Here is a 25,402-nt window from a genome sequence, read left to right on the forward strand (position 1 = left end):
GATCAGATCAAGTGGGAATCTGAAGGAGCAAGGTCTGGCGAATGTGGTGGGTGGGTTAATACTTCCCAGGCAAGATCTTCCAACCTGTCTTTGGCTCTGACCCTTAAACTTCATTTTAGATGAAAACCAGGGGCCCACAGTGACAGCGTGTCTTCAGGGAAAGCTGCGATTCAATGTCTCCACAACAGCCGCAGAAACGGATAAAGAGGCAATCACAGTTGGTTGTTTTCAAGTGACATCACATCATTTACGAATTACAAAGACAGCTGAGCGTGGCAGAAAGTTGTTTTGAACCATTAAAACGTAGAGATCGCCTTTTCTCTTCCTGTTTTGACTGCCCGGTGCACCTGCAGACTGGTAAGGGTTTTTCTTTAGATGGAAAACTCTCCCCCCTACCCCACCCTCCGGTGAAGATTGGGGCAACGAATAGCTTTTCTCTTCCTCTCCTCTCACCACGATTACTCTTTCACTTAAACTTTCCAGATCCTCCATCCGTGTCGTAAACGCCTTCCCTTCCATTCTCGGGAATCTAGCAGTTCCCGCACCGGAGAAAGTTTTTATTATAGACATATTTTTAATGAAAGGAAGGAAGGAAGGAAGGGGAAAGCCTCGGCGGCCGCGGGATTGGAAAGCGCGTTTTCTCTGCCTCCTCCCCGGCGGGCTGTGGCCCTGCCCGGCTGCCGTAGCGGCCTCGCGCCGCCCCCGCCGCCGCCGGGCTCCGCGGTCGGCGGGACTTCCGTGTTGGCGGGATTCTGAACGCTGCCATGGCCATGGCTCAGACCGTGCAGAACGTTACACTGTCCCTCACTCTGCCCATCACGTGCCACATTTGCTTGGGGAAGGTAATGGGTGATTCCGGGCACGGCTCCGAGCCGGGATCGGGGCTGCAGTCGCTCGCGGGAGCCGGGCGCGGGCTCCGAGTGCAGCGGGGACGGGGCCGTTGAGGCGCCGAGCTGGGTGCGGGCGCCCACCCGCCTTCTCCGCCGGCGCCCGGGGGCCGCCTCCCGGGGGACCCAGGGAGCGCGCGGTGACGGATGGGTTCATCCGTGCACCTTTCGGAGGAGGAGGAGGAGGATGACAGCGGCCTGGGGTCGGGAAGGAGGGCGGCGAGGGCTCCCCCGCCGCCGGCGGCCTCCCAGGCCAGCGCCGGCTGGAAGGAGGCTGGGTCGGACACGGGGCGCTGCAGTGCTCCGCGCCCCTGGCAGCCCGGCCGGTGGAGCGCTTGGTGAAGTCCGAGAAAGCACCTTCCTGGAGCCCGCCCTTAGGCTCCTCCGGCCCCTGCACAGCGGCAGTGTCCATGCCCCCGGCCCGCGGTGCTCCTCGGGGAGCCCCGTTTCCCGGGTCCTTTGGCGTCACCGGCCTGCAGCGCCCTTCGCTCCGGGTTCAGCACTTGAACAGTAACTAGCACGTGCCCCGCGTGGTGTTTGGAATGAGAGGCTCGGCCTTCCGTTCCAAGAAGGGGTTCGCTGGGACATGCAATCCCCACTCTTTGTGATGCAAGAGGTGCCTGGAGTGTTTACAAAGCAAGGTGGAGGAGAGAGTAAATCTGAATTCGACATTGGGTTTTGAATGTTCTGGTGCATCCATCTATTTCCGTTTGTGCCTCGTTTTCTGTTTTTAAAAGAGCCTCTCTTCACCTCGTCAATGGATCCAGAAGGGAGAGGATACTGTGAACACTTAGATTTCTTTCCCCACCCGAACTGTTGTCACGTCTGTGGTGTGTGTATGTGCATGTGTGTGTTTACCCCCTACAGGTGCAGGGTTAGCATTGAGAAGTATAATCTCATAGAGCGAATATTTGAGGGCTAGCCAATATGGATCAGCTGCTTTAGGTGTTTGGGGTTGTGTGTGAATTTACTGAGTTCAAGAAGTACAGTGGGGCCTTGACTTACGAGTTTAATTCGTTCGGAGACCGAGCTTGTTAAGGAGCTCATTAAGGAGCTCGTTAACTCAAATTACTCTATCAACTCAATGCAAAAAATCAGCGGAGAGACAGCTGGTATCTCAAAAAACTCGTTAGTTGGGACACTCGTAAGTCAAGGCCCCACTGTAGTAGGAAGTCAGGCTGGGAAGCAACTGGTAACTCTTGATGCCCATCAGAATGAAATGCCAACAAAGTAGCAAATGTGCTGTGGGAGCATAGACGGGATGTCTCCATCACTTCTGATTGGAGAGATGAAGGATGCTGTCTTGGAGGGTGGTATTTGAACTGGTATTTGCTACCAGTGCCTCCTACATGACTGGGAGGAGGAGGAGGAGATGGTGTCTCTAATTTGGTAAGTCTACATTTGGGCCTTGACATGAAGTTCCCACAAGTACGTGTTAAATTCTGAGTGCATTTCCTCCAACAGTAGTCTTAAAGGCTGATAAAAATATCCTTGGGAAATCAGTTTTACTTGGTCTTAGTTGTATAGTTATAGCGAGTTTCCATTAGTTAATAGGCGGTCTTTTGCACTTGTGTTGAAAACGGGTTCTGCCTGGCTGATTTTCCCATACTTATGCTTTCCGTGTTTAACAAAAACTATGCCTACTAGAACATAGTGATTTGCAGATTGCAGGTTGCTTTTGCATGTGTTTAATTATTTCACTTACTTCTCTCACCAGGGCTGTGAGCTAGAGTGGACTGGTTTCCCCACTTTTTAAAATAAGAAAACTAAGGCTTAGAGTCTTTGGGATTTGAACCTCTATTGCTACCATTTGTCTTGAGTAGATTGCCTCCTAAAAACTCACTTTAGCTCATCCATGACAACAGAAACTCTTGGTGCCTCTTATTTCCCTGTATTAGTTAAGCTGTATTCTAAAATTACATCTATAGAATAAAAGCCAAAGCTACGGAATGACCAGTTGACCAGTTGCTATGACATGCACTGACCACCAGGGGGCAGATGCTCAATGCAGGAGCTGCCCCCTGGGAGTCAGTGAGCTCCCACAGCCAACCTCCCGTGGTCTCTCCCTCCTGGCCGGCCGCCTGATGACCCCGATGAGGGCCGGCCGGCCAACCTCCCACTGTCCCTCCCCCTGGCCAACTGGCCCCCCATGACCCCCATGGGGGCTGGACGGCCAACCTCCCGCAGCCCTGATCAGCCTCATCGCTGGCCAGGTAGAGGGACCCCACACATGCACGAATTCATGCACTGGGCCTCTAGTTTGATAATAAGATTCATGATTTGTAAACAGGCATTTTTTTCTGTCTGCTATGGAGGCAAAAAAGTGCAGTGATTGAGGACCTGAGTTCTATGTTCAGATTGCATGAATTCTAATCTAGGATCTTCCACTTACTAGTTATATGATCTTATATAGGACAAGTTGCTTAATCTCTTTCAGAGCTGTTACCTTATCTGTAAAATGGGGATGGTAACAATATCAATACTCATGCTTGTGGTTATTGGAGGATTACATGTAGTAATTCATATGCAGTGCTTAGCATAGAGTCTGGCACATAGTCATCAATATTCAATAAATGTTAATCTTTACTATGGCACAGAGGCAGGCCAGCAAACTAAGGAAACCAGCCTTTTCTAGTAACTGGTTCTTCCCAGTTGCTTTGTAAGGCTAGCACTCACTAGATTTGAATTCCCAACAGAGTGGTACCTGTTTGTTCTGGAAATTGCCACGGGATGTTCGGGCATTTTAACTGGTTCCATAGCCTTTTGTATAGTTGAAGCAAATCTGATCTGCTTTTGCTACTCACCCTCCCATTCACACCTCTACTTGTGGGTTACTGGAGACGACCTGGCCTGGAGTAGCACCTTATTCCCAGTGTCACTCCATCTCCCCTGACACAGCATCTCCAGCCGCCTCTGAGATCTGCCTGCAGGTCTGTCTTTCCCAGCCCTCTTCCAAATAAGCCTTGTGCTACCCTCACCATTTGTCCCAAAATCTTGCCATTAGCAACCTTCTCTTTTGATTGTTCAATAGAATTAGGGGGCCATTATTTTTGGAGTGTCATTGGGGGCGGGGGTGGGGGGGGTGGAAAGATGCATAGTACCTTAAAGGAGATGGGGGTGCGGGAGACCCTAAATCTGAAGAGATAATATAGATGCTGATTGGGATGGGGGTGGGGAAGAATGTCCTGGAAAGCAGTAGTGGAGATAGCCTAAGTGTGCAGGTGGGCAATGCGTTGTCTTTTGAATACAAATGCAGTACTCAAAATTGGAAAGTTTAGACATTTTGCATTTACTACTTCTGTCTCTACCTTAGTCTTAAAGGTGAATTCTTTCTGCCCAATAATGTTAGCAACCCTGCCAATATTGTAAGTAAGAGCTCTATGTGTCCTGAGGAAGTTAGGTACACATCCTGTGCGATTATTTATGTATAACATATTTTCTTGCCCATTTCTCCTTAATTTTTTACCATGCCTTGGACTAGTGGACCAGCAGAAATATAGGAATGATCTAGCCCAGGATATCTGTTAAGTGACATCTTATACTGCTACCAGAATGCTAAAACGAGATTATCTCTAGATAATTCCAGATATTTATCTCTTTAATTAGAATTCAAGCTGTGAAGCCAGATTGTTGTTGCATGAAATATTTTTATTGACCGACTCTGTGTTTTGCCACCAGTGACAGCCAAATGTGTGTGGCCCACAGTTGTTTTAGTAAAAGGTGAAAAGTTAGAGCTTATAGGGTTAATCATTCTGCACCTAGGACTGTCTCCCCTCAGGTCCATTCCAGTGGAAGAGCCCACTCTCTTACCTTGGTTTATCTTCTCTTCCTTCTCCTCCTCACTAGCCTCAGGGCTATTACCCTCGGATATCACTTCAACATGCTTACTGTACACGTGTTTGGATTGTGCATTGTCACTTACCCTTGTCATTGTCATCTTGCATTTTTATTTCATAAGAGTACTGTTTTATTGCCAGAGACCTCGTTTGAGATTAAGTTAGATATAAACTTTAATAACATAGGCAAATTATGACTATTTATGTATCTTGGGAAGATCTTATTAAAGAACATTATCGTGTGTTTTGGTGTTGTATATAGCAGAATCTGGATTGAGGAAGATGGGTAGACAGGAGTTGAGGGAGGGGTAGATTCTTTGTATTTTGCTCCTGTAGGTTATAGTCAAGTAAGCAGTACTAGAATTTGGTATAGTAATTCTTTCTCCTATACAGGTTTCTATACTTCTAAGGTAAATTTAAATCTAGAAGTCATCATCTGATAATTATGTAGTCAAAGAAATGAATTAGTCAACTGTTTAAAAATCCAACACAATGACAGTGACAGTGCTGTTACCGACAAGGAAAGATTTCAATCAAAAGACAAAGTGTAGAAAAACAAGCAAGAATTTACTGACCACAGTAAGAACATACTAAGACAGTGAAACAAGGACCGACCGTTGCTCCCCTGGTTGCATATCTCAAACGGTCCGTTAGAGGTTGGGATATGTGCCTGTGGGGAAGGACACAGGGACAAAAGGAAGGGAATGAATGGCGCTGGGCCTTGCTCTTGGAGGGACCTTCACTCTCAGGGGTTTTAAAGGCTGGGTGTTTAGGGGAGGTGCTAGGAGAGAATCAATAGAATATTCATCAACTTTATGCTGCTGTACCAAAATGAGATTTATTCTCTTAATTTTTCTGTCCTTGGGTGTGGTTGGCAAATGGCACCTAATTGGATTTCTGTTATTTGTCTCCCTCATTAGTGTAATTTAAACTATTTACCCTCTGGTTGGGGAGAAGTGCAGACCATTTACTCTTAAGTATCCTGTGTTTAGGAAAAATAGGATTTACTAGGTGGCTGCAAACTGCTATTTAGCTATCTGTCTTAGTTTCCCTATTCCACTTGTCCTGAAATTTTCCTGGCTTCTTACAATTCTGTAACGGTACCAGATATTGAACAGTGAAAATGATTCTCCTGTAGGTGACATTGCTAAAGACTCTTCGCAGATAGTCAGGTAGTTTGACTGGTTATTCTTGTGTATATTTCGATAAATTAAATGGAAAAATTAAAATTTTGCTTTTTCATAATTTCACAGTGGCCATTGACCTTTGCTTGTTGAAACGCTTTTAGGGGCATTATCTCAGCCTTTCATTTTAATATATAAAAATTTATGTTTATTTTAGAGTATTTGAGGCATTGTATCAGATGCTGTAGGTGAATACAAGGATGAGAAGGACATTGCCACTACCCCCAAAGATCCTGAAATCTAATATGGAATGCAGGGTGTATGTAAACAATTTTCTAAGTACAGCACAACACAGAAAGAAGTGAACATTAAATCAATGCATAAGGAAGACCCTTATGAGGATCAGAGAAAGAAAGACCCAGGCACTTCTAAAAAGGATTAATGAAGGCCTTGCAGAAGAAATAGCAGTTGATTTTCATATTCAAAGATGGGAGGGATTTTATTTTGATTGGGGAAACAGAAGACCAACAGGACAAATCAAGATAAGAAATGAAAGCAAAATAAGTAGGGAGCCTCCACTATTGGTATTCTTTTTGGTGAACATTAAGTAGACCGTGTGATTGAATTGTAGGTTATGTCAAATATTAAAATAGCAGATCAAGGGAAATAGCTGTTAAAGAACCAGACAGATTATGTTGCTCTTGAATGCTATACTTAAAACTAAGAGCAGAAAAAATCCATTGCTGTTTTGCGAAAGTACAATGAAAGTTGCTGATCCCTATTTGAGGAAGGTAGCTCTGGCATCAGTATGAAAGGTGGCCAGAAGTGAACATTTGGAAGCTTGGGAAGGGGTTACTACAATAGATCAAAGAATGAGAACCTGAACTCATTATTAAGGTGATGATGGGAAGAAGGGATAGATGATAGGCACATAACATTTACAAGCAGATTTAGTATATTTTAACTATTCTGAGATGTACTTTTATTCACCTGATTGTATCTTACAAGTGATGCCATCTTATAGTAATTAGCATTTTTCATTTATTTTGCTTATTGGTACATCTTAAAAGCTCTGGCTTCTTAGACTTGATAACTGATACCAGGATTTGGTGACAGATTGGATGTTGAGGAGAAGTAAAAAGGGTGAATCTGCCGAAACCGGTTTGGCTCAGTGGATAGAGCGTCGGCCTGCGGACTGAAAGGTCCCGGGTTCGATTCCGGTCAAGGGCATGTACGTTGGTTGCGGGCACATCCCCAGTAGGAGATGTGCAGGAGGCAGCTGGTCGATGTTTCTCTCTCATCGATGTTTCTAACTCTCTATCCCTCTCCCTTTCTCTCTGTAAAAAATCAATAAAATATATTAAAAAATAAACATTAACATTAAAAAAAATAAAAGGGGTGAATCAGAGACAACTCTGAGTATTCTAGCCCAAGTGGTGGTAGCAGAGGACGGGGCTGGGGGGGAGGGGGTTGGTGCCCTTAACTTAGACAAGACGGAGTGTAAGAGGAGTGATTAGTGAAGGCCTTGCAGAGGAGATAGCATTTGATTTTCCACCTTTTAGATAGGAGTGTAGGAGGAGAGAATATGAGGAGGCCAAGTTTGGTTTTGGACATGTTATGGTTGAGGCAGCTACAAGAACCTTACCTGGAGTTGTCTTCTGGGCAAATGGATATAGCAATATTGTTACCTTTTCGTTCCTTCTCTTTTGTTTGTTTGTTTTGTTTGAGGTATTGCTAACACCTGATTGAAAAGTGTACTAGGTTAAACTACAGTTTCAGAGGCAGAAAGATGCCCCTTTTAACTAAAGGGCTTACCCAAGGTCAAATAGCTCAGAGACAGAACTGGAGTCAGCCCCAGGTTTATTTCTCAAGCTCTGTCACTTTACTGGGGTCTAGTTACAGAGGATTCTCAGAAGTTGTCACCATAGAAAATATGTTAACACCACGTGATACATGAGATTAAGAGAGAAATAGGACTGTGTCAGATAAGATGGTTCAAGACAAAACAGAGAACGCAGCTGTACCTCCTCTAGTATTTTGACTATAAGCATTCTAGTCTCTGATCCTCTTCCCATCATACCTACTCTCTAGCAGTACTTCAGCTTTACCCAGACCCATCCATTGACTCTATAATTCTCCCACTTTTTCACTGTCTTTACCGTTCAAGAACTCATTTCCCTTATTAACCATGGTCATTTATTATCATCAGTCCCTTGTCTCTCTTTCTCCTTGGCAAAACTTCAACTCATTTACTTCCTGCCTGAACCTGAGTAGCTAAAAGTTGGCAAGAAAATACACACCTATGTTAATTCATCTTTACAGTTAAAACCACAAATAGGAACTCAGTAGTGTTTGGCAATCCTGCTACATGTACCTAGTAAAGTTACTTTCTCACTTTTAAAAATAACTGCTTTATTTTTTTATTTTCTCAACTTGATGTCCTTCTCCATTTCTCACTTTCAGCAGGTAATCTCACCTCATATTTACTAACAGAATATAAGCAATTAGAACAGTTGCAACATGAGTTCTGTAATCTTCTATCAATAGATTTTCCAAATGCTTTGTGTTAGTTCTTCCCTTTCCTTACAATGGAAGACAGATTCTCACTCCTACATAAGCCAAAATCTCCCCCTTGTGCTTTGGGTCCCATTCTTCATACTTTTTAGGAACTTTGCTATCTCTGGCTCAGATCCCTCTCCCATGGGTAAAGAAAGGGCTTAGTCCCACAAAGACTGCCCTCCCCACTTCTTCACAAGCCAGTCACAAGTACAGAATGTTACCAGTACTTCGGACTGATAGACTATAAATCAGGGCTTCCCATGACCCCCTCCATGGATTTGATTAATCTGCTAGAACAGCTCACAGAACTCAAGAAAACCCTTTTCCCTGCTAGATTATCGATTTATTACAAGGGATATTAAAGGATACAAATCAATGGCCAGATGAAGAGAGATATAGGCTGAGGTCTGAAACAAAGGAGCTTCTGTCTGTCCTCTGGGAGCGTGGGCCTGTCATGGTGGCTCGTCAAGGAGCTGACAGGCTGTTCTTTTGGGTATTTTAGTTGAATTTATTGGGGTGACATTGGTTAATAAAGTTATAAAATTATATAGGTTTCAGGTGTACAATTCTGTAACACATCTTTTGTATATTGTATAGTGTGTTCACCACCTCAAGTCAAGTCTCCTTCCATCTCTCCTTTTGGGTTTTTATGGAGGCTTAATTACTAGTCATGATTGACTGAGTCATTGGCCATTGTTGACTTACCAGCCTCAAGCCCTTTCCCCTCTCTGGAAAATAGGGGATAGGACTAAAAGTTTCATTCCTCTGTCCTCAAAGTTGGCTCCTCCTACCAGCAACCAGGCCCCACCTTTGGTTCAAAAATCACCTCATTAACATAATAAGAAGCACCTTTGTTGCTCTCATCACTTAGAAAATTCTTAGGGGTTTGGGAGCTGTGGGCCAGGAGCCATGGATGAAGACCAAATATCTGAGAAATATATTTAGGTTATCTGAATGACCAAAAATATATACTTCTAATAAATCACAACACCACACTCACTCCCAGATAAGCATTTACTCCTTGCTGGTGGTAGAGTATTTTGAAAGAAGAGTTTGAGTGCTTCATGGTCATTTATTTATTTATTTTAATTAGTCTGATTAAATCAGTTGAACTGAATGAATTAGAATTGGTTTCTCCAAGAGGAAGCTTAAATCCATGCTGAAGATCTTCTCTGTTTAGTTTCCTTATGCTAGTGTTCATAATTAAGGGAGCATCTAAATTTTGGAAGCCAAACTAGAACCAGAAAGCACTTTGTAGTGAGACTTCAATTGATTTACTGCCTGGCACGGATCACCATACATCCTGTGAATTCTCTTAAGATAGGGACTCCTTTAAAATTAACACACATATTCCGAATATTTATATATTGAGGTGGCAAGCAATTTGTCTGCGGAAAGTGGTTTGTGGTGGTCTGTCTCTTCTTTCTCCCTTTACTTCATCTGTTTTTCCTTGATCCTCTCATCCGTAATGCTGAAGGACTCTACAATAGTATCTATACTAATAAAAGAGTAATATGCTGATTAGACCGGGAGACCTTCCGGACAAAGCCGGAGGCTTGGCCAGCCTGCAAACCTCCCCCAGGCCTGCACCCAGGCCGGGCCAGGCCACCTTGCCCCCAGCAGGGACCCCCACCCCATCAGGGGGCTGGCCAGCCTGCAAACCGCCCCAAGCCCCTTGACCAGGCCGCCCGCTCCCCAGCGGGGACCCCCACCCCAATGGGGGGTTTGTGTGGCCTGCAGATGGCCCTCAGCCCCTCACCTAGGCCCGGCCATGCCCCCCAATGGAGACCCCCCCCACCCCGATGGGGGTGTGGCCAGGCTGCAAACAGCTCTCAGCTCCTCACCCAGGCTGGCCACACCGTGCAGCAGGGACCTCCACCCCAATGGGGGCATGGCAAGCCTGCAAATGGCCCTCAGCCCCTCACTCAGGCTGGCCCCACACCCAGTAGAGATCCCCCCCCCACCCCAATGGGGGCATGGCCAGCCTGAAAACCGCCCCAGCCTCTCGCCCAGGCCGGCACCGCCCCCAATGGGGACCCCCACCCCGATGAGGGCATGGCCGGCCTGCAAACCCCTGGCGGCCCCTTACCCAGGCTGGCCCCATCCCCCAGTGGGGACCCCCCCACCCCGATTGGTGTGTGGCCAGCCTGCAAACTGCCCCAGGCCCCTCACCCAGGCCATCCCCACCCCCCAAGGGGACCCCCACCCTGATCTGGGACCCCTTTCAGGGCAGACCAGCCAGCCCCCATCCATGCATCTGGCCTCTATACTAATAAAAGGGTAATATGCTAATTAGACCAGACGTCCTTCCAGACAAAGCCATGGTGGCAGCGCCAAGGCAGAGGCAGTTAGGGGAGATCAGACCGGCAGGGGAGAGCAGTTAGGGGGATCAGGCTGGCAGGGGAGAGCAATTAGGGGGACCAGGCTGGCAGGGGAGAACAGTTAGGGGGATCAGGCCTGCAGGCAGGCGAGCGGTTAGGAGCCAGCGGTCCCGGATTGCAAGAGGGATCCCGGATTACAGAGGGTGCAGGTTGGGCTGAGGGACACCCCCCCTCCCGTGCACAAATTTCATGCACCAGGCCTCTAGTTGTTAATATTATTAGAACAAGAAAATATTGAAAATGGCTATAATGTGTTTTGAGTCCTGTAGTAAAAGTGCATGTAAATCAAGTGAAAATCTAAGCATTTCTTTTTTGTCTTTATTGTTAAATTTGTGCTGGTTGAAGAATATTAAGTCATTATTCCCTCTGTCAAGTTCCCCAACTTGAATTGAATGCTAAATACTGTCTTAATAGCAATTACTTCATCCATCAAAACCTTTGTTGAGTACCTACTGTGTACTAGGCTGTCTTTTAGGCAGTAGGGATTTAAGAAAGAATGACACTAAGGGAAGTTCTTGCTCTGATGGAGCCTCCATTCTAAAAGGGGAGATAGACAATAAATATGTAAACAAATATGTAATATCAGATAGAAAGCTAAAGCAGTTTCTCTCTTTTATCTTCCCTCTAGGGAGATAGATAATAAATATGTGAATAACCAATGCATGATGTCAGGTACAACTAAAGCAACTTTTCTCTTTATTTTCCCTCTGATAAAACAATTAAACACAATCAAAACACCTACTTAACCCTGAGCAAATCACATGGGTTTCCTTATTTGTAAACTATATTTACTCTTTACCTCACAGGGTTATTTAAAAACAAAGCAAAACAAAGAGAAGAAGAAAGAGAAAATGTATGTGAAAGCCCTTTGTAAAATATATGACTATATAAATGTAAAGAATTATTATATGTACTTGTTTAAATGGAGTCAGAGATTTGTGTATTAGATGTATGCCAATATCTGTCATTATTGTTTGCTGTTTAGATTATAAGCCACCTGAGAGTGGTACTCATGTCTTTTAGGGTTGTTTTAGCTTTCATGCCTCTGGTTTGGGAGACTTTTCAGTAAGATGCCAATGCTTAATTGTTGGTTGCTGTTGCTCTCTAATATAGTAGAATCAATTGAGGGAAGTATTCAAGTATCAGATGGGTGTTTGGACTAAATGATCTTTTAAGAACCTTCTATTCCTCATTTCATAATTCTAAAATAGAATAGTTGAAGGAAAATTGTCACAGCCTTAGTGGAACAAAATGCATTTTCTTTTTGGACATGAGTGTGCTTTGGAACAAAATAAAACTATTTCATAATACAGAATAGGACAAAAGTAGGCTTACAATTGTGAGTACGAGAATCACAGTTTATTCTTATATTATTATTTATTAATTATTGTATTTTCCAAATGAACAACTATAAACATACTTTTGCCCCACCCTATATGTCAGAAGTTTCAAATATCTCAGCTAGTATCTCTGTTAAACATAGATAAGAAACAATGTGGTAACAGAAGTAGCTACTCTGCTGTACTCTAGAGAAGCAATTTGTTTGCTCTTAACTAAATCTATTGGGATTCTAGTTATGACTATTGCCCTGTACTAAAAGTAACGTTCCTTTTTTTTCAAAGGTACGCCAGCCTGTCATATGCATCAACAACCATGTATTTTGTTCAATTTGTATCGATTTGTGGTTGAAGAATAATAGCCAGTGTCCAGCTTGCAGAGTCCCCATCACTCCTGAAAATCCTTGCAAAGAGATTATCGGTAAGGGCCTATTTTCTGAGCACATAGAAATGGATTTGAAACAATCTCTAAATAGTGTCTATTTGGAGGAAGACCAAAATAGACAACTTTCAATGATGTTATTTTGCCAATATCATACTGGATGGATTGGTCATTTGTATAATCTATAAGTGGAGCAACTGAGGAGCACAAGGCATTATGAGAAATCTTAGAGCTTCGTGGAACTTACATTCTGATAGGGATTGTGCACGTGGGCCAAAATATTAATAGTTTAAAGCAGCACATAAAAGGCCAGGAAAAGGCCTGGAGTGTTCAGGCAAGAAAGATCACCTAGCAACATTGAGAAAGGTTTCAAGGAGCAGGTGGCCTTTATGTTGGGATTTAAGGATTGATAAAATTTCACCTGGTAAAGATTAGGGAGGGTATTTTATGCAGAGGGAATAGCATGAACTAAAGTTTAAAGGTAGGAAAACAAAAAGCATGTTTTTGAAAATTATCAGTAGTTTGGGATGGACTACTGAAATAAGACTAAAAAGGTAAATTGAGACTTTAGTGACAAGTTAGGAACTTGCTCTCTGGGTAAGAAGAAGGGTGAGGTGCATATGATTGTTTTGAGCAAGGAAGTTGCATGATCCAAGTGCTTGAGGAAAATTACTCAGGTGATCACGTAGGTTGGGCTGTAGGGGAGAGACAGGATGTGAGACGGTCAGGTAGGAGGTTCTTGCCCAGGTGAGGGAGAACGTGAATCTGGATTAAGGGTAAAAAAGAACATTCAGTTCTGAACTAGTGCAGGTAAGAGGGAGGATAAAACTTGAACTAGAAGACCCTTGAAAAATAAAACATTTAAAGAGTTGGATTTTTATTCTGCTCATGTAAGTTATTTCTCTTAGATTGTAGAAATTAAAGTGATTTTTATTTGATTTTGCTCCAAGAAAAATTGAAAGTGAATATATCATTAACTATGTGTAGAAAACACCTTTCAGAAACCTTAAGAAGTCATTGTGTTAGTCCTAAAGTAGTGAAAATGGACTTAAATAAGATTTTTGCAATGGAAATGGAAAAGGAGATATAAGCTAGAATACAAAAACCAGTAGGACTTTGGAACCAAGAGATCTGAAAGAGGAATCAGAGATGGCTTCAAGGTTTCTTCCGTGGGTACCTGGGTGAGGACTGGTAGAGGAATATTTCTCTGCTGTGCTGCATACTGTAGTATTAACCTCTCTGCCTCTAGTTTTTTACCTGTACTGAACTTCACTAAGGAGTCAAGTCTTTTCTTGCAAAATATGAGGTTAGATTATTAAAATAATTTAAATGTTTTTTTCTAGCAGCTTCTCTTCATGTCTCTTCTCCTGGCTTCTTTCATTCATATCTAAGAAATATTTCATAAGTTCTTTCAAGTAAAATAGTTCATCTATAGCATTTGGATAGAATGTCCTGAAAAAGAACACCTGTAAAATGCCTTTGCTATCATGATGCTAAGAAGAACAAAGAAGGTAACCACAGCTTAAGTGAAGAGCTCTTGGGAAGAATTCATTTAGAATGTATTTGTACGAGTCATTATTGGCGTACAATAATGCTATGATTTATTTATAATACATTGTAACTAGGTTGTTAAAATCAGTGAAATGGCACTTTAATCTTTTTAGGGTGTTACCAGTGATTAGGTATGTTGGAATGAGTAAATTGATTATAATAATATATATTATAATGTATGTGTATTATCTATTATGATATATGGATAATATATGTATAATTATATATGAAGTATATAGATAACATTATTTATATAATCTATTGGTTAAATATAAGTATAATCATTGATTTTATCATTATTTAAGAATTGTCTGGTAGTTCAAATGTAATAATTAATAAAATATAGCATTTACCTTTAATGAGTTTACTATAATAAGGTACACAGATAAGTGAACTCAACTGAAGTATTTTCTTACGGGTTTTGTTTTGTTTTTGCATTTAACTTTTTTAAAAAAAATCTTTATTGTTGAGAGTATTACAGATGTCCCCCTTTTTATCCCCATTGCCCCCCTCCACCCAGTTCCCGCCCCCACCCCAGGTCATCACCACCCTATTTTCTATGTCCATAGGTAATGCATATATGCATATAAGATCATGGATTGATCTCTCCCTCCCCCCCCCTTTTCTCTGAGATTCTTCAGTCTGTTCCATGTTTCCATTTTATTAATTAGTTTATTTTGTTCATTATATTTCTTGTTTATTTATTTTGATTTTTAGATTCAATTGTTGATAGATACGAATGTATTGCCATTTTATTGTTCATATTTTTATCTCTTCTTCTTCTCCTTCTTCCTCTTCCTATTGCTTTTCTTCTTCTTCCTCTTCTTAAAGAATACCCTTCAACATTTCATATAATGCTGGTTTGGTGGTGCTGAACTCCTTTAGCTTTTTCCTGTCTGTGAAGCTCTTTATCTGGCCTTCAATTCTAAATGATAGCTTTGCTGGGAAGAATAATCTTGGTTGTAGATCCTTGCTGTTCATCACTTTGAATATTTCTTGCCACTCTTTTCTGGCCTGCAAAGTTTCTGTTGAGAAATCAGCTGACAGTCGACAGAGCACTCCCTTAGAGTTAACTAACTGCTTTTAAAATTCTCTTTGTCTTTAACTTTTGGCATTTTAATTATGATGTGTCTTGGTGTGGGTCCCTTTGGGTTCCTCCTGTTTGGGACTCTGCACTGCCTGGACTTGTAAGTCTGTTCTTTCACCAGGTAGGGAAAGTTTTCTGTTACTATTTCTTCAAACAGGTTTCAATATCTTGCTCTCTTTCTTCTCCTTCTGGCACCCCCATAATGTGTATGTTGGTACACATGGCTTGAAGTTGTCCCAGAGGCTCCTTATACTATCTTCATATTTTTGGATTCTTTTTTCTTTTTGCTCTTCTGATTGGGTGTTTTTTGTTTCCTCATATTCCAAATCCTTGATTTGATTCTCAGCTTTACTGTTGAATCCCTTTAAATTATTCTTTATTTCAGTTAGTGTATGCTTAATTTCTGACTGGTCCCTTTTCAAATCTTTGAAATTCTCATAAAGATTCTTGTAAGTTTCACTAAGCCCCTTGAAGATCTCTTTAAGATCCTTGAGCAACCTTATAACCATTGTTTTGAACTCTGTATTCAGTAGTTGCTTGCTTCTGTTTCTTTCATTTGTGACATGTTTCTTTGTCTCCACATTTTGGCTACTTTCCTGAGTTTATTTCTGTGTATTAGGTGGATCTGGTATGTCTCCTGGACTTGGTAGTCTCAATATACTTTTTTTACTTCTCTAATTGTAGGACTTCCATTCAGCCAGATTTCAGGCAGTTCTGAATGATGGTTGTTCTGTATTTTAGTTGTAATTTTCATTTTGTTGCGGGAGGTGGCAAGTACCCGTGTTTACCTACACTGCCATCTTGTTTCTCTCTTATGGTGTTATTTGACATTTATCTTTTCTCCAGTTTGAGATAGAGAAAAGGCCAAGATGGCAGCTCCAAGTATGTATATAAGTAAAAATTAAGCTAGGACACGATATAAAACAATAAGAAAAAGGTTCATTTTCATTCTGCCCAAATTAGAGTGAAAAGTTAGGTATTTTTTTTTCCACATAGGAGGGACAAGTGAAAGTGAACCTATGCTAAGCCATACAGTCCGGAAGCACCTTCGGAAAACTAGACTTGAGTTACTCCACAAAGAATATGAGGTAAATAATAATCAAAATTTAAAATGATGACAGCATTGAATTCAAGGTAAAACTGAGCTATCTCGGGCCTTGGACTTCTTAGAGTAAACAGCCAATGAAATCTTACTTAAATGCCAATTTCAAAATATCTTATTTGATGAGTTCTTTTTTTCTTTTCTATTTCAAATGGAGGAAAGGAATAGATAGAAGCATTTCCTTTTTAACTTTGTTTTAATTTAAAATCTGTCCTCAACAAACACATCATTTTGTAAGTATTTGCTCTCTCAAGAAGTTGGGAGATAAAAGAAACCCTCTTATGAAAGTCAGTCTTCCAGCCCCCACAAGGCATTATGAATGCTCTGGTAATCGGTGACTGTAGTCCTCATTCTGTTTTTGTTTCTTCCGATAAATTCACTGGTATGTTTATTCATATATGTGTGTTTCTGCTTACATTTGTTTATTCATTAATATATTAATTCAAATGAAGTGATTTTCTTATTTTATAATGCTATTTAACATGAAATGTATTATGATTTAAAATAGTAAATAGTACTGTGTTAATTCTAAAATGTATTCTCACATACTTAATGAATATTTATCATACTTAGGTACTCATCAAATTAATCCTTTAGGAGATCCCTGGCATATTGAGCTACTTGTAGTTTATTTTCTAACAGCAGAATTTCTCATGGTCTTAGTTTAAGAAGTAATACCTGTTTTAGATGAATAACTGGTATTACAGAAAAGAGTTCTAGTACAAATGTTTAACAGTTGGATTTAAGATTATAAGCAGTTCCAGATGGTGAAATCTAATGCTTAGAATAGTCACAGTGGTTATTGAAGAACCAGAATGTAGAAAATAAAAATTAACTACAGGTATTATTCTGAAATGGAAAGTGGGAGGAAATAGCTTATAGTTTCAACTCCTACTTCAAATACAGAAGCAAAAATATAAACATCAAACAAAACTATAGTAGATCAACTTCATCAATACTGTATTTTTTTAATTTCCTTTAGTAAAGCAATTAAACATGCCTTAGAATTTTCTTCTGAGGAATCTATTTCCTTGTTGAATTCATGTGACTTTTGTTTCCTGGATATCTTAAATAGAATAAAAGATTTGACATTTTTATTTTCTAAAACCACAAACTATCATTGAATCTAAATGAAATCAGTGGAAATGCCAGTTGTTTTTTACTGGAATGCCAGTTTTTATCTAAGTCGAAATACATTTTGAGAATTTCAACTGTGATTTTCTGCATCCAAAACTATTCGTATCAGATAAATTATGTATCAATAAAGAATTTGTGTATCTACAGAATTCTGAGTATAAAATTTAAAAACCCATTGGCCTCAGGTTAGTATATGTATTTGCTTAGTGTTTGTGTCTACCTAATGGCTATGCAATGCTTTTTCAGGATGAAATAGATTGTCTGCAGAAAGAGGTAGAAGAGCTTAAGAATAAAAATCTCAGCTTGGAGTCACAGATCAAGACTATTCTAGATCCTTTAACCTTGATGCAGGGCAATCAAAATGAAGAAAAACATCCAGTTGCAGATAATTCAAGTAAAATTGACCCAGAAACTGTAGCAGAGTGGAAGAAAAAACTTAGAACAGCTAATGAAATCTATGAAAAAGTGAAAGATGATGTGGATAAGTTAAAGGAGGTAAGTTGTGATCTTTTAAAAATTTTAATATATGTAGCTTTTAAATTTCTATTATAGTTTTTGTTTAAATTCTATAATATTGTAAGTACCTTCAGAAGTATAAATAGCCATATTATCTTGACTCATCATTAGACGGTTTGTGAGGAAAGGACAAAAATCCCTGAATGAGCATTAATAAGGAATAGGAAAACTTTTTCTCCTTAAATGTCATTAGCTGCCAAGAAATATAAGGTGGTTCCATTTGTGACTATAATTGGAGACTCTAGTGCTTTTATATGAGTTTGCATCTTCTTGTAGGAGAGTGACATCAATTTAAAGGATGTGTTTCTATTTCCCCTCTTTGTGGTTTACCTTAACTTTTTTAAAGCTTATGTCAGTGACTGCCCTGTATGCATAAAAACAAACACATATCCATTTCCCTACCTATAAAATGAAAGACTTGGATTATATCTTTTCTAGCACTACCACTCTCTGATACTTAATATTGTAAATAGTTAAAGGCATAATGACTAATATCAAGAGAGCTATGAGTAGCCTCTTTAGACTACTTTATGCAAAAGAATATTGTGCCTTATGAGGTAGGTTCATTTTTTTTCAAATTATTATTCCATCCACCCAACAAGTAGAGAAAGAGCCAAACCTCTAGGATTTTCCAGTCTAGGAAAGGAGATGAGATGCATGCAATCATCACTAGAGATTATAATCAAGTGCTGTTGAGCTTTGTTGGCCAAAGGGACCATCCTTTAGCTTGACTTCAAGTTTATCCACAATGGAGTCCTTTGTGCTGAATAGAGATGGTTTTGTGATATCCAGATCCATAGCCACCCATTTAAAGTATCTACATTCCCTTAAAACACTATTGCTGTGCTGAATTACCAAATCCCACCTCCTAAAATCATTAATGGGCTCTATATGATATTTTAAAGTAGTACCACATACTCGTCCTCAGATCTTTAGTGAGGTTAAGTAGCAGAAAAATGTCTGCAGCTTAGTGTAAATACTAAACTATTTTCACACACACATACAAGAAATGTTATTTGGGCTCAGCAAAGGCCCAGATAAGAGAAAGAAGGGAACTCTATGCTTATAGAGAAAAAAAAAACTACTACATAATGGCACTGAGTTTATTACAGGCTTAGGGGAAGTGTGTAGTTTCTTTGGAATTGAGAGCTAACGTTACTAGCATGTTGATTTGTCTAAGAGGACACAAAAAGGAAAGACAACTGGGAAGTTAGACTGTTTATCAATCTACCATGTCTCCTTTAACTTCCCTTCCTCTTCTTGAGTAATCAGTAAGTTCTATATGATCTCATTTATAGTTATTAAACTTTATTTAAGTTTTTGGCAATCAGTGTTTCTTAGATCATGAGGCTTGGTATGAAAACTTCACTCTGGGCTCCTAAGAGTGGTGTAGGGGATGTATGTAAAAGAAATTTACATAAAACACAGTTTTTCTTTGCTTTTTAAAGGCCACATGTTAATTCAATACTCAAAGCTATCCTGAGACCTCAGAATTATGTGGGATATTTAGTAAGCCCATTTTTGGATGCCTAGTGATGGTATTAGAAGTACTAGGCAATAAACTGGGGCATAAATGAATTTAAAAACATAGACTACAGGGGAAAAACTTGAATGTGAAGTATAAAATTATATACTATAAATCAAAAATGAGTACAAAAAATTCACAATAAAGGACTATTTAGAATGAGTGAAATGGCCTTTTTTTTTTTTTTTTGATGTTTTCAGGACAGAATGAGTTTTGAACCTTTATGAGGCTAGTTTCATTACCCAGTCAGTGTTGAGAATACAAAATAGCTGAAGACTTCATTACTCTCTTAGATGCAAAAAATAGGCAGACTTTACCCTGTGTAATCTTTACCCTCCTAACCCTTCTGAATTTGAAAATATCTCCTGATATTTGAGGAACTAGCCAGCTTATAAAGAGAGCCATAGGCTGGCGAGAGACCTTAATATATAATGATACAATACTGAGGGGATGGAGAAAAGAAATCTCAAATGAGTTTCTAATTTAAGCTTATCAACATCATCAAAAAGCATTCACTAAGTGCCTCCTCCTCTTATGATGCTGTGCTTGAGAGCTTAATTCATTGTCTGTGTCTATGAGGAAGTAAATGACTTTCCTTATATCTTTAGAGAGGCAGTAATGGTGTTTATCAGTAACTTAAAGAATTAACCCTCCACAATCCTTGTTTTACAACCGTAAAGACTAGCAGTTACTCAGAGCCCAAAAGGAACCTGGATGAACCTAAGAGAGTTAGGTTTGTGCCCAACAGAATGTTCTCTGCCTTGCTTCTCTTATCATTCTCTTAGGGTATTTGTATGTGGGTAGGCAAGTAATATAGTCAGAAGTTCTGGAAATTGGTCAAAAACATTGGTCAAATTTTTGAAATCTGTTTTTAAGTCTTCTTAGTTTAAACCTTTTTGTTGACAACAGTTCTTGTGACCTGTTCAGTTTGAATGTGAATGTTCTAGTCTAACAAAGAATTTCTCCTGCCAGGTTCATGAGGTTGATTTCTACTCCAGGGAGTCTTATTTTTCTATGAAATCAATAAATGCAATGACTAGGGAATTTAAAGGGAGTAACTTTTAAGAAACCTCTACAATCTAGGCACACTTTTTTTTAGGCTGTCCAGAATCAATATTGGGTCTCTAGATCAAGCATGTCAAACTCAAAGGCTAACATGGGCCAAATAAACAAGGTTTAAGTTTATGAGGGCTGCAAAAAAACAAAAGCTTCAATTTTCATAGAAACGTAGGGTTATTTTGATAGAGACATGCTGAATACAAAGGGCTGAAATAAATGAGTAATCGTTAACATAAAATAATAGAACATTTTAATAAAAATTTAATATTTTTTCTTGAACATTAACTTACCAAAAACTGAGTAACTGCACAAATTAATAAGCGTAACACAAATAAAGCTATTTTTCTTGTTCTCCGAAAGCGAAATATTTCCTGTTGCGCACACCAAACAAGTCAGTATAAGAATAATAACGTGGTAATCAGCTGCTAAAATATTTGCTGCTAGTATTAGTGGAGAGAAATGGTGCACCTGTGTGGTAAGGCGTGTAAGGGAAATGAATGCAACACGATAATAGTAACCAGTCATTAGCGAACATTGTAGTTCATTATTAATAATTATGTATAACAGGATATTGTAAATATTAAGTTATGAAATTTTTATTAAAACATTTCTTACATACCATTATATTGGCTGGGTCACAAAAATATTCATTGTGGTCTGAATGTGGCCCATGGGCCATGAGTTTGACATGCTTGCTCTAGATTTTCTAGCAATTAATGTTTTGTTAAGCAGTTTTTAGGTATCAGAACTTAAAAAAGAAAACCATACTTGGGTTTTTTATTGTTTAATCAAGAGGTCCATAGAATTGATTAGAAAATATTAACTCAATTTTGAGAGTCTCAGAAGTTGTGAGCCAGAGCATTTGGGGAAGCCTTTTGAAGAAAGACAGCAAATCTAATCAGATTAGATTTGTTACCACTAAAAAACTATTGTTAAGTAGCAACCAAAAATCAATATTATAGCTCAAGAATTAACTCTTAGCATTAGTTTTGTGAATAATTGCATATCATATAATGTTACCATGCTTAGAATATCCACTTATGTGAAAAAGAAAAAAAAATCACCATTAGTATAGTCCTTTAATGACTCGTAACTAACATAGCTCCGTTTATTTCCCTGGATAGGAGATTTGCAAAGTGCTTGGGGAATATGGATTTAAAATGCTTGGTTGTATTCACAATTTCATAAGTCATTTCCAGTGGTGATTTTAAGTTTCCGAAGGCCATGTTCCAGCATTCAGTTTTCTGCTATTATCACTCTAAAAAATACTGGTGGCTCATGTTATAAATTTTACAAGGCATTTTTATTTTAGCTTATACTTAATTATTTTTAATTTTTTTAAGGCAAATAAAAAACTAAAATTGGAAAATGGTGGCCTAATGAGGGAGAATTTACGACTGAAGGCTGAAGTTGATAACAGATCACCACAGAAGTATGTATTTTGTTCATAGAGCAATGTTTCAAATTATGTAAATGTTTTAGAATAAGCTGTTATTGTCTGTCACATGTGTTTTTCATTGAAGCATATAGGTTTAAGTAGAATGTCTTGCCTCTAAAAGTTAAGTGTATGGTTATGTTATTGGTAAAATCTTAGTTTCAGTTAAAGCTAATTTTGAAGAAAGGATTTCATTTTTATCCTTTTTCCTTATGTGATTAGCAAAAGGGTTGTTTTGTGACCTAAAACCAATGAACTTTCACTTGGTTTCACATGTAACTGTTTAATAGAACTAACAAAGAATAGGGAGATTAACATAATGTCCTTTAGACGTTTTCTGAAATGTTCTTAATAGTAAATATTCATATAGCGCTTTCTCTTTGCGAGGTACAATAACCTTATGATGTACAACTGATATTATTCTCCATTTACGGATGAAGAAAGAGGCATAGAGAGGGTAAATTAATTTATCTAAACCTGCACAGCTAGTATGTTATGTAAACAGAATTTGAACCCAGGTAGTCCAGCCCCAGAGTCCGTGCTCTGTTCCATTACTTGAAAACCATTACACTTTTACATTACCCATTACACTACAAAATCTATCCGAAATAGAATTTAAGGTATTAATAGTTGGATTTTGGACTGATTTGAACTATACAATTAAGTGATTTCATTCTTCCTTTGTGATGGGATAGTTTTCATTCCATTCCACAATCTCAGAGATTGCAAAGTGTTGACCCACTTAACCCTTAGTTTGTCTGTTTAAAATGATAAGGAAGAGTTGAGACTTAAGAGTTAAAGATGGAGAAAAGATGGGGGATACAGCACTTAGGTTTTTCTTCTTCTAGAAAAAAAGAAAAAAGACAAGTGAGAAGAGAATATGGTCCCCATCCCTCTCTGAGGGATGGCATATCAGAACTCCATACTTTCTTCCCATCTAACCACTAGACTTCCTTTCTTCCTAGTGGAAAAAGACAAGGTAGAATGAAAATTTATCCTACCAGAAATAGCTCTCTGCTTGTCTTTTAAAAAGGAGAAAATGTTGCCTTCAGTAAAACAAAATGTAATATCAGGAAATGGTAGAAGTAAACCATAATTGCTCAAAACAGAGATAACCTACCAAAAGAAAAGCAACATAGCTTTTACTTTTAAATAGTTCCTTCCCCTGTGCTCTGCAACCTCACTTTGCTTTCATTTCAGATAATGACAAATTAGTGAAATAAGCTTAGGAAGTGTTGCTGTTATGTGGTGGTTTTGAGTCTCTGCTCTTCTCATTTATTGGCAGCTCGCCTTGCCAGTCATAGTAATTCTTGTCCATTAGCCATTTCCCACAGCGTGCTGAATGGAACTAAAGCTATTTTGTTTGTAGCTTTTATTTCTTGAAAGGTTGCCCACCAGATTTCAGATTTAATGCCAGCCACCAAGATGTGTGTTTTTAAATATCCATGGCTCCATCCTGATAAGTAACTGAAGAATCTCACCTGAAGAAACCTGGACTCAGTTCTAATAAGCAGCCGTACTTCTGAATCCCATATAATTCTGGATTTTCTATCTTTAACTTCCATTCCTTCCCTTCAGGGTAAGGGGCCACTTTCACTTTAAAAATGATTTGAACTAACCCCCATTCCAGATCAATTTACAATGCATTGAGGTATTAAATGCATTGCATTTGATTTATAGCCTTGTTTACTCTGCATCACCAAACCCTAGTGGGATTCAGAGAGAAGCTGACCACAGCTGAAAATATCCAGATCTGGTTCACCTGAGGAGAGCTTCTGTTTATATTGAAAATAATATGAAAATTCAAGAGTTTAAAACTACATGCAAGTAAATAAACACCATCCATTCCATTTTGTTCCCTTGATTAGGAAGCACCTTGACCAGTTATTTTTCTCTTGTCTACGTGGTTAGATGCCAGTATAAATTAGAAAATGGCAGGTGGGTTATAGTAATGAGTGTCTTTATCAAAGAAGCAGGACTTGAGCCGAGCTTTGAAGAATGGAGATTTCAGTGAGGAGGAGAACCTTCTGGGCCAGAGAAAACAGCTTGAGCTGAGAGAAGCACTATGTGGTCCCTTCAGCTCCAGACCCTTCTCTCCAGTAGCAGCCAAACATCATGCTCAAGAAAAATGGTAGCCTCCCTCTCGAAGTCACTAACTAGAGCAGAAGTCCTTTATGTAATTCACACATCTGTCCATTGTGACCATCACCATCCTAGTGAATAACTGATTAGCATGACCCTTCTGCATCCACCACTCTGTGCTCTAGGCAGAAAGGCCTGATCTCAGCCTCTTATTTTGTGTGGAGTGCCAGGAGTGTCACAACTCCACATGGCAAGAAACAACAAGAATGATGAGAGGAAGTTGAAGGGAGACTAAAAGTATTGCATTTCTTATACCACTGAGCTCTCTTGGCTTCAATTACTATTCCTAAACAATGCCAGGAAATGGGATATATTTGTCCTTGAGAGAGTTAGGAGTTCCTTGGTGACTTTTTAGCTTGAAGAGGAATGGAGAATTGACTTGTAAAGTATTTAAAAGTTCCATGCCCTTTCTCTGTGTTCTGTTTAGTTGTGTCATTTTTTTTTAATTTCATTTTATTATCTATTTTTTTTCCAAAGGGAACCATGCATATGCTTTAAAAATCCATAATACAAAAGTACTTATTTTGAAAATCAACAATTCTTTCTCCTACTATTCTTACCATGGTTGGCCCAAAGGGCAAATAATTCTCATTCTGGGTTTCCACTTTTATCAGCTTCTTCTGTAAAAGTATAGAGAGGGTATTTTATTTTTTTTATTTTTTTTTAATCTTTATTTTTCAGATTATTACATTTGTTCCTCTTTTTTCCCCCCATAACTCCCCTCCTTCCAGCTCCCACCCCACCCTCCACCCTCACTCCCCACCCACTGAGTTCATCCATAGGTGCATGATTTTTGTCCAGTCACTTCCCGCATCTCCCACACCCCTTTTCCCCCAAGAATAGTCAGTCCATTCCCTTTCTATGTCCCTGATTCATTATAGTCACCAGTTCATTCTGTACATCAGGTTATTTATTCACTTGATTCTTAGATTCATTTGTTGATAGATGCATATTTGTTGTTCATAATTTGTATCTTTACCTTTTTCTTCTTCTTCCTCTTCTTAAAGGATACCTTTCAGCATTTCATATAATACTGGTTTGGCGGTGATGAACTCCTTTAGTTTTTCCTTATCTGTGAAGCTCTTTATCTGACCTTCAATTCTGAATGATAGCTTTGCTGGATAAAGTAATCTTGGTTGTAGGTTCTTGGTATTCAGCACTTTGAATATTTCTTGCCACTCCCTTCTGGCCTGCAAAGTTTCTGTTGAGAAATCAGCTGACAGTCGTATGGGTATTCCCTTGTAGGTAATTGAGCCTCTTTCTCTTGCTGCTTTTAAGATTTTCTCTTTGTCTTTTGCTCTTGGCATTGTTAATGATGATGTGTCTTGGTGTGGTCCTCTTT

General features: G+C 39.5%; 1 protein-coding gene across 2 annotated transcripts in view; it reads left to right on the plus strand.

The window, feature by feature from the left end:
• The first annotated feature begins 421 nt into the window (after positions 1 to 421).
• The window catches only part of RNF219 (ring finger protein 219), a 44,266-nt gene continuing 19,285 nt past the window's right edge, over positions 422 to 25,402 (plus strand). The window contains exons 1-5 of one of the 2 annotated variants that reach the window (XM_006086059.3): positions 422 to 842; positions 12,410 to 12,545; positions 16,141 to 16,232; positions 17,630 to 17,878; positions 21,827 to 21,915. In XM_006086059.3, coding sequence (XP_006086121.1) covers positions 765 to 842; positions 12,410 to 12,545; positions 16,141 to 16,232; positions 17,630 to 17,878; positions 21,827 to 21,915 — 644 coding nt within the window. In that variant the 5' untranslated portion in view covers positions 422 to 764. Of the gene's footprint in view, positions 843 to 11,395; positions 11,641 to 12,409; positions 12,546 to 16,140; positions 16,233 to 17,629; positions 17,879 to 21,826; positions 21,916 to 25,402 lie in introns of those variants that run through there. The other variant, XM_023751718.1, reaches the window with a different exon arrangement.

The sequence above is a fragment of the Myotis lucifugus genome, unplaced genomic scaffold (genome assembly GCF_000147115.1).
Source record: "Myotis lucifugus unplaced genomic scaffold, Myoluc2.0 scaffold_24, whole genome shotgun sequence".
Classification (NCBI taxonomy): Eukaryota; Metazoa; Chordata; class Mammalia; order Chiroptera; family Vespertilionidae; genus Myotis; species Myotis lucifugus.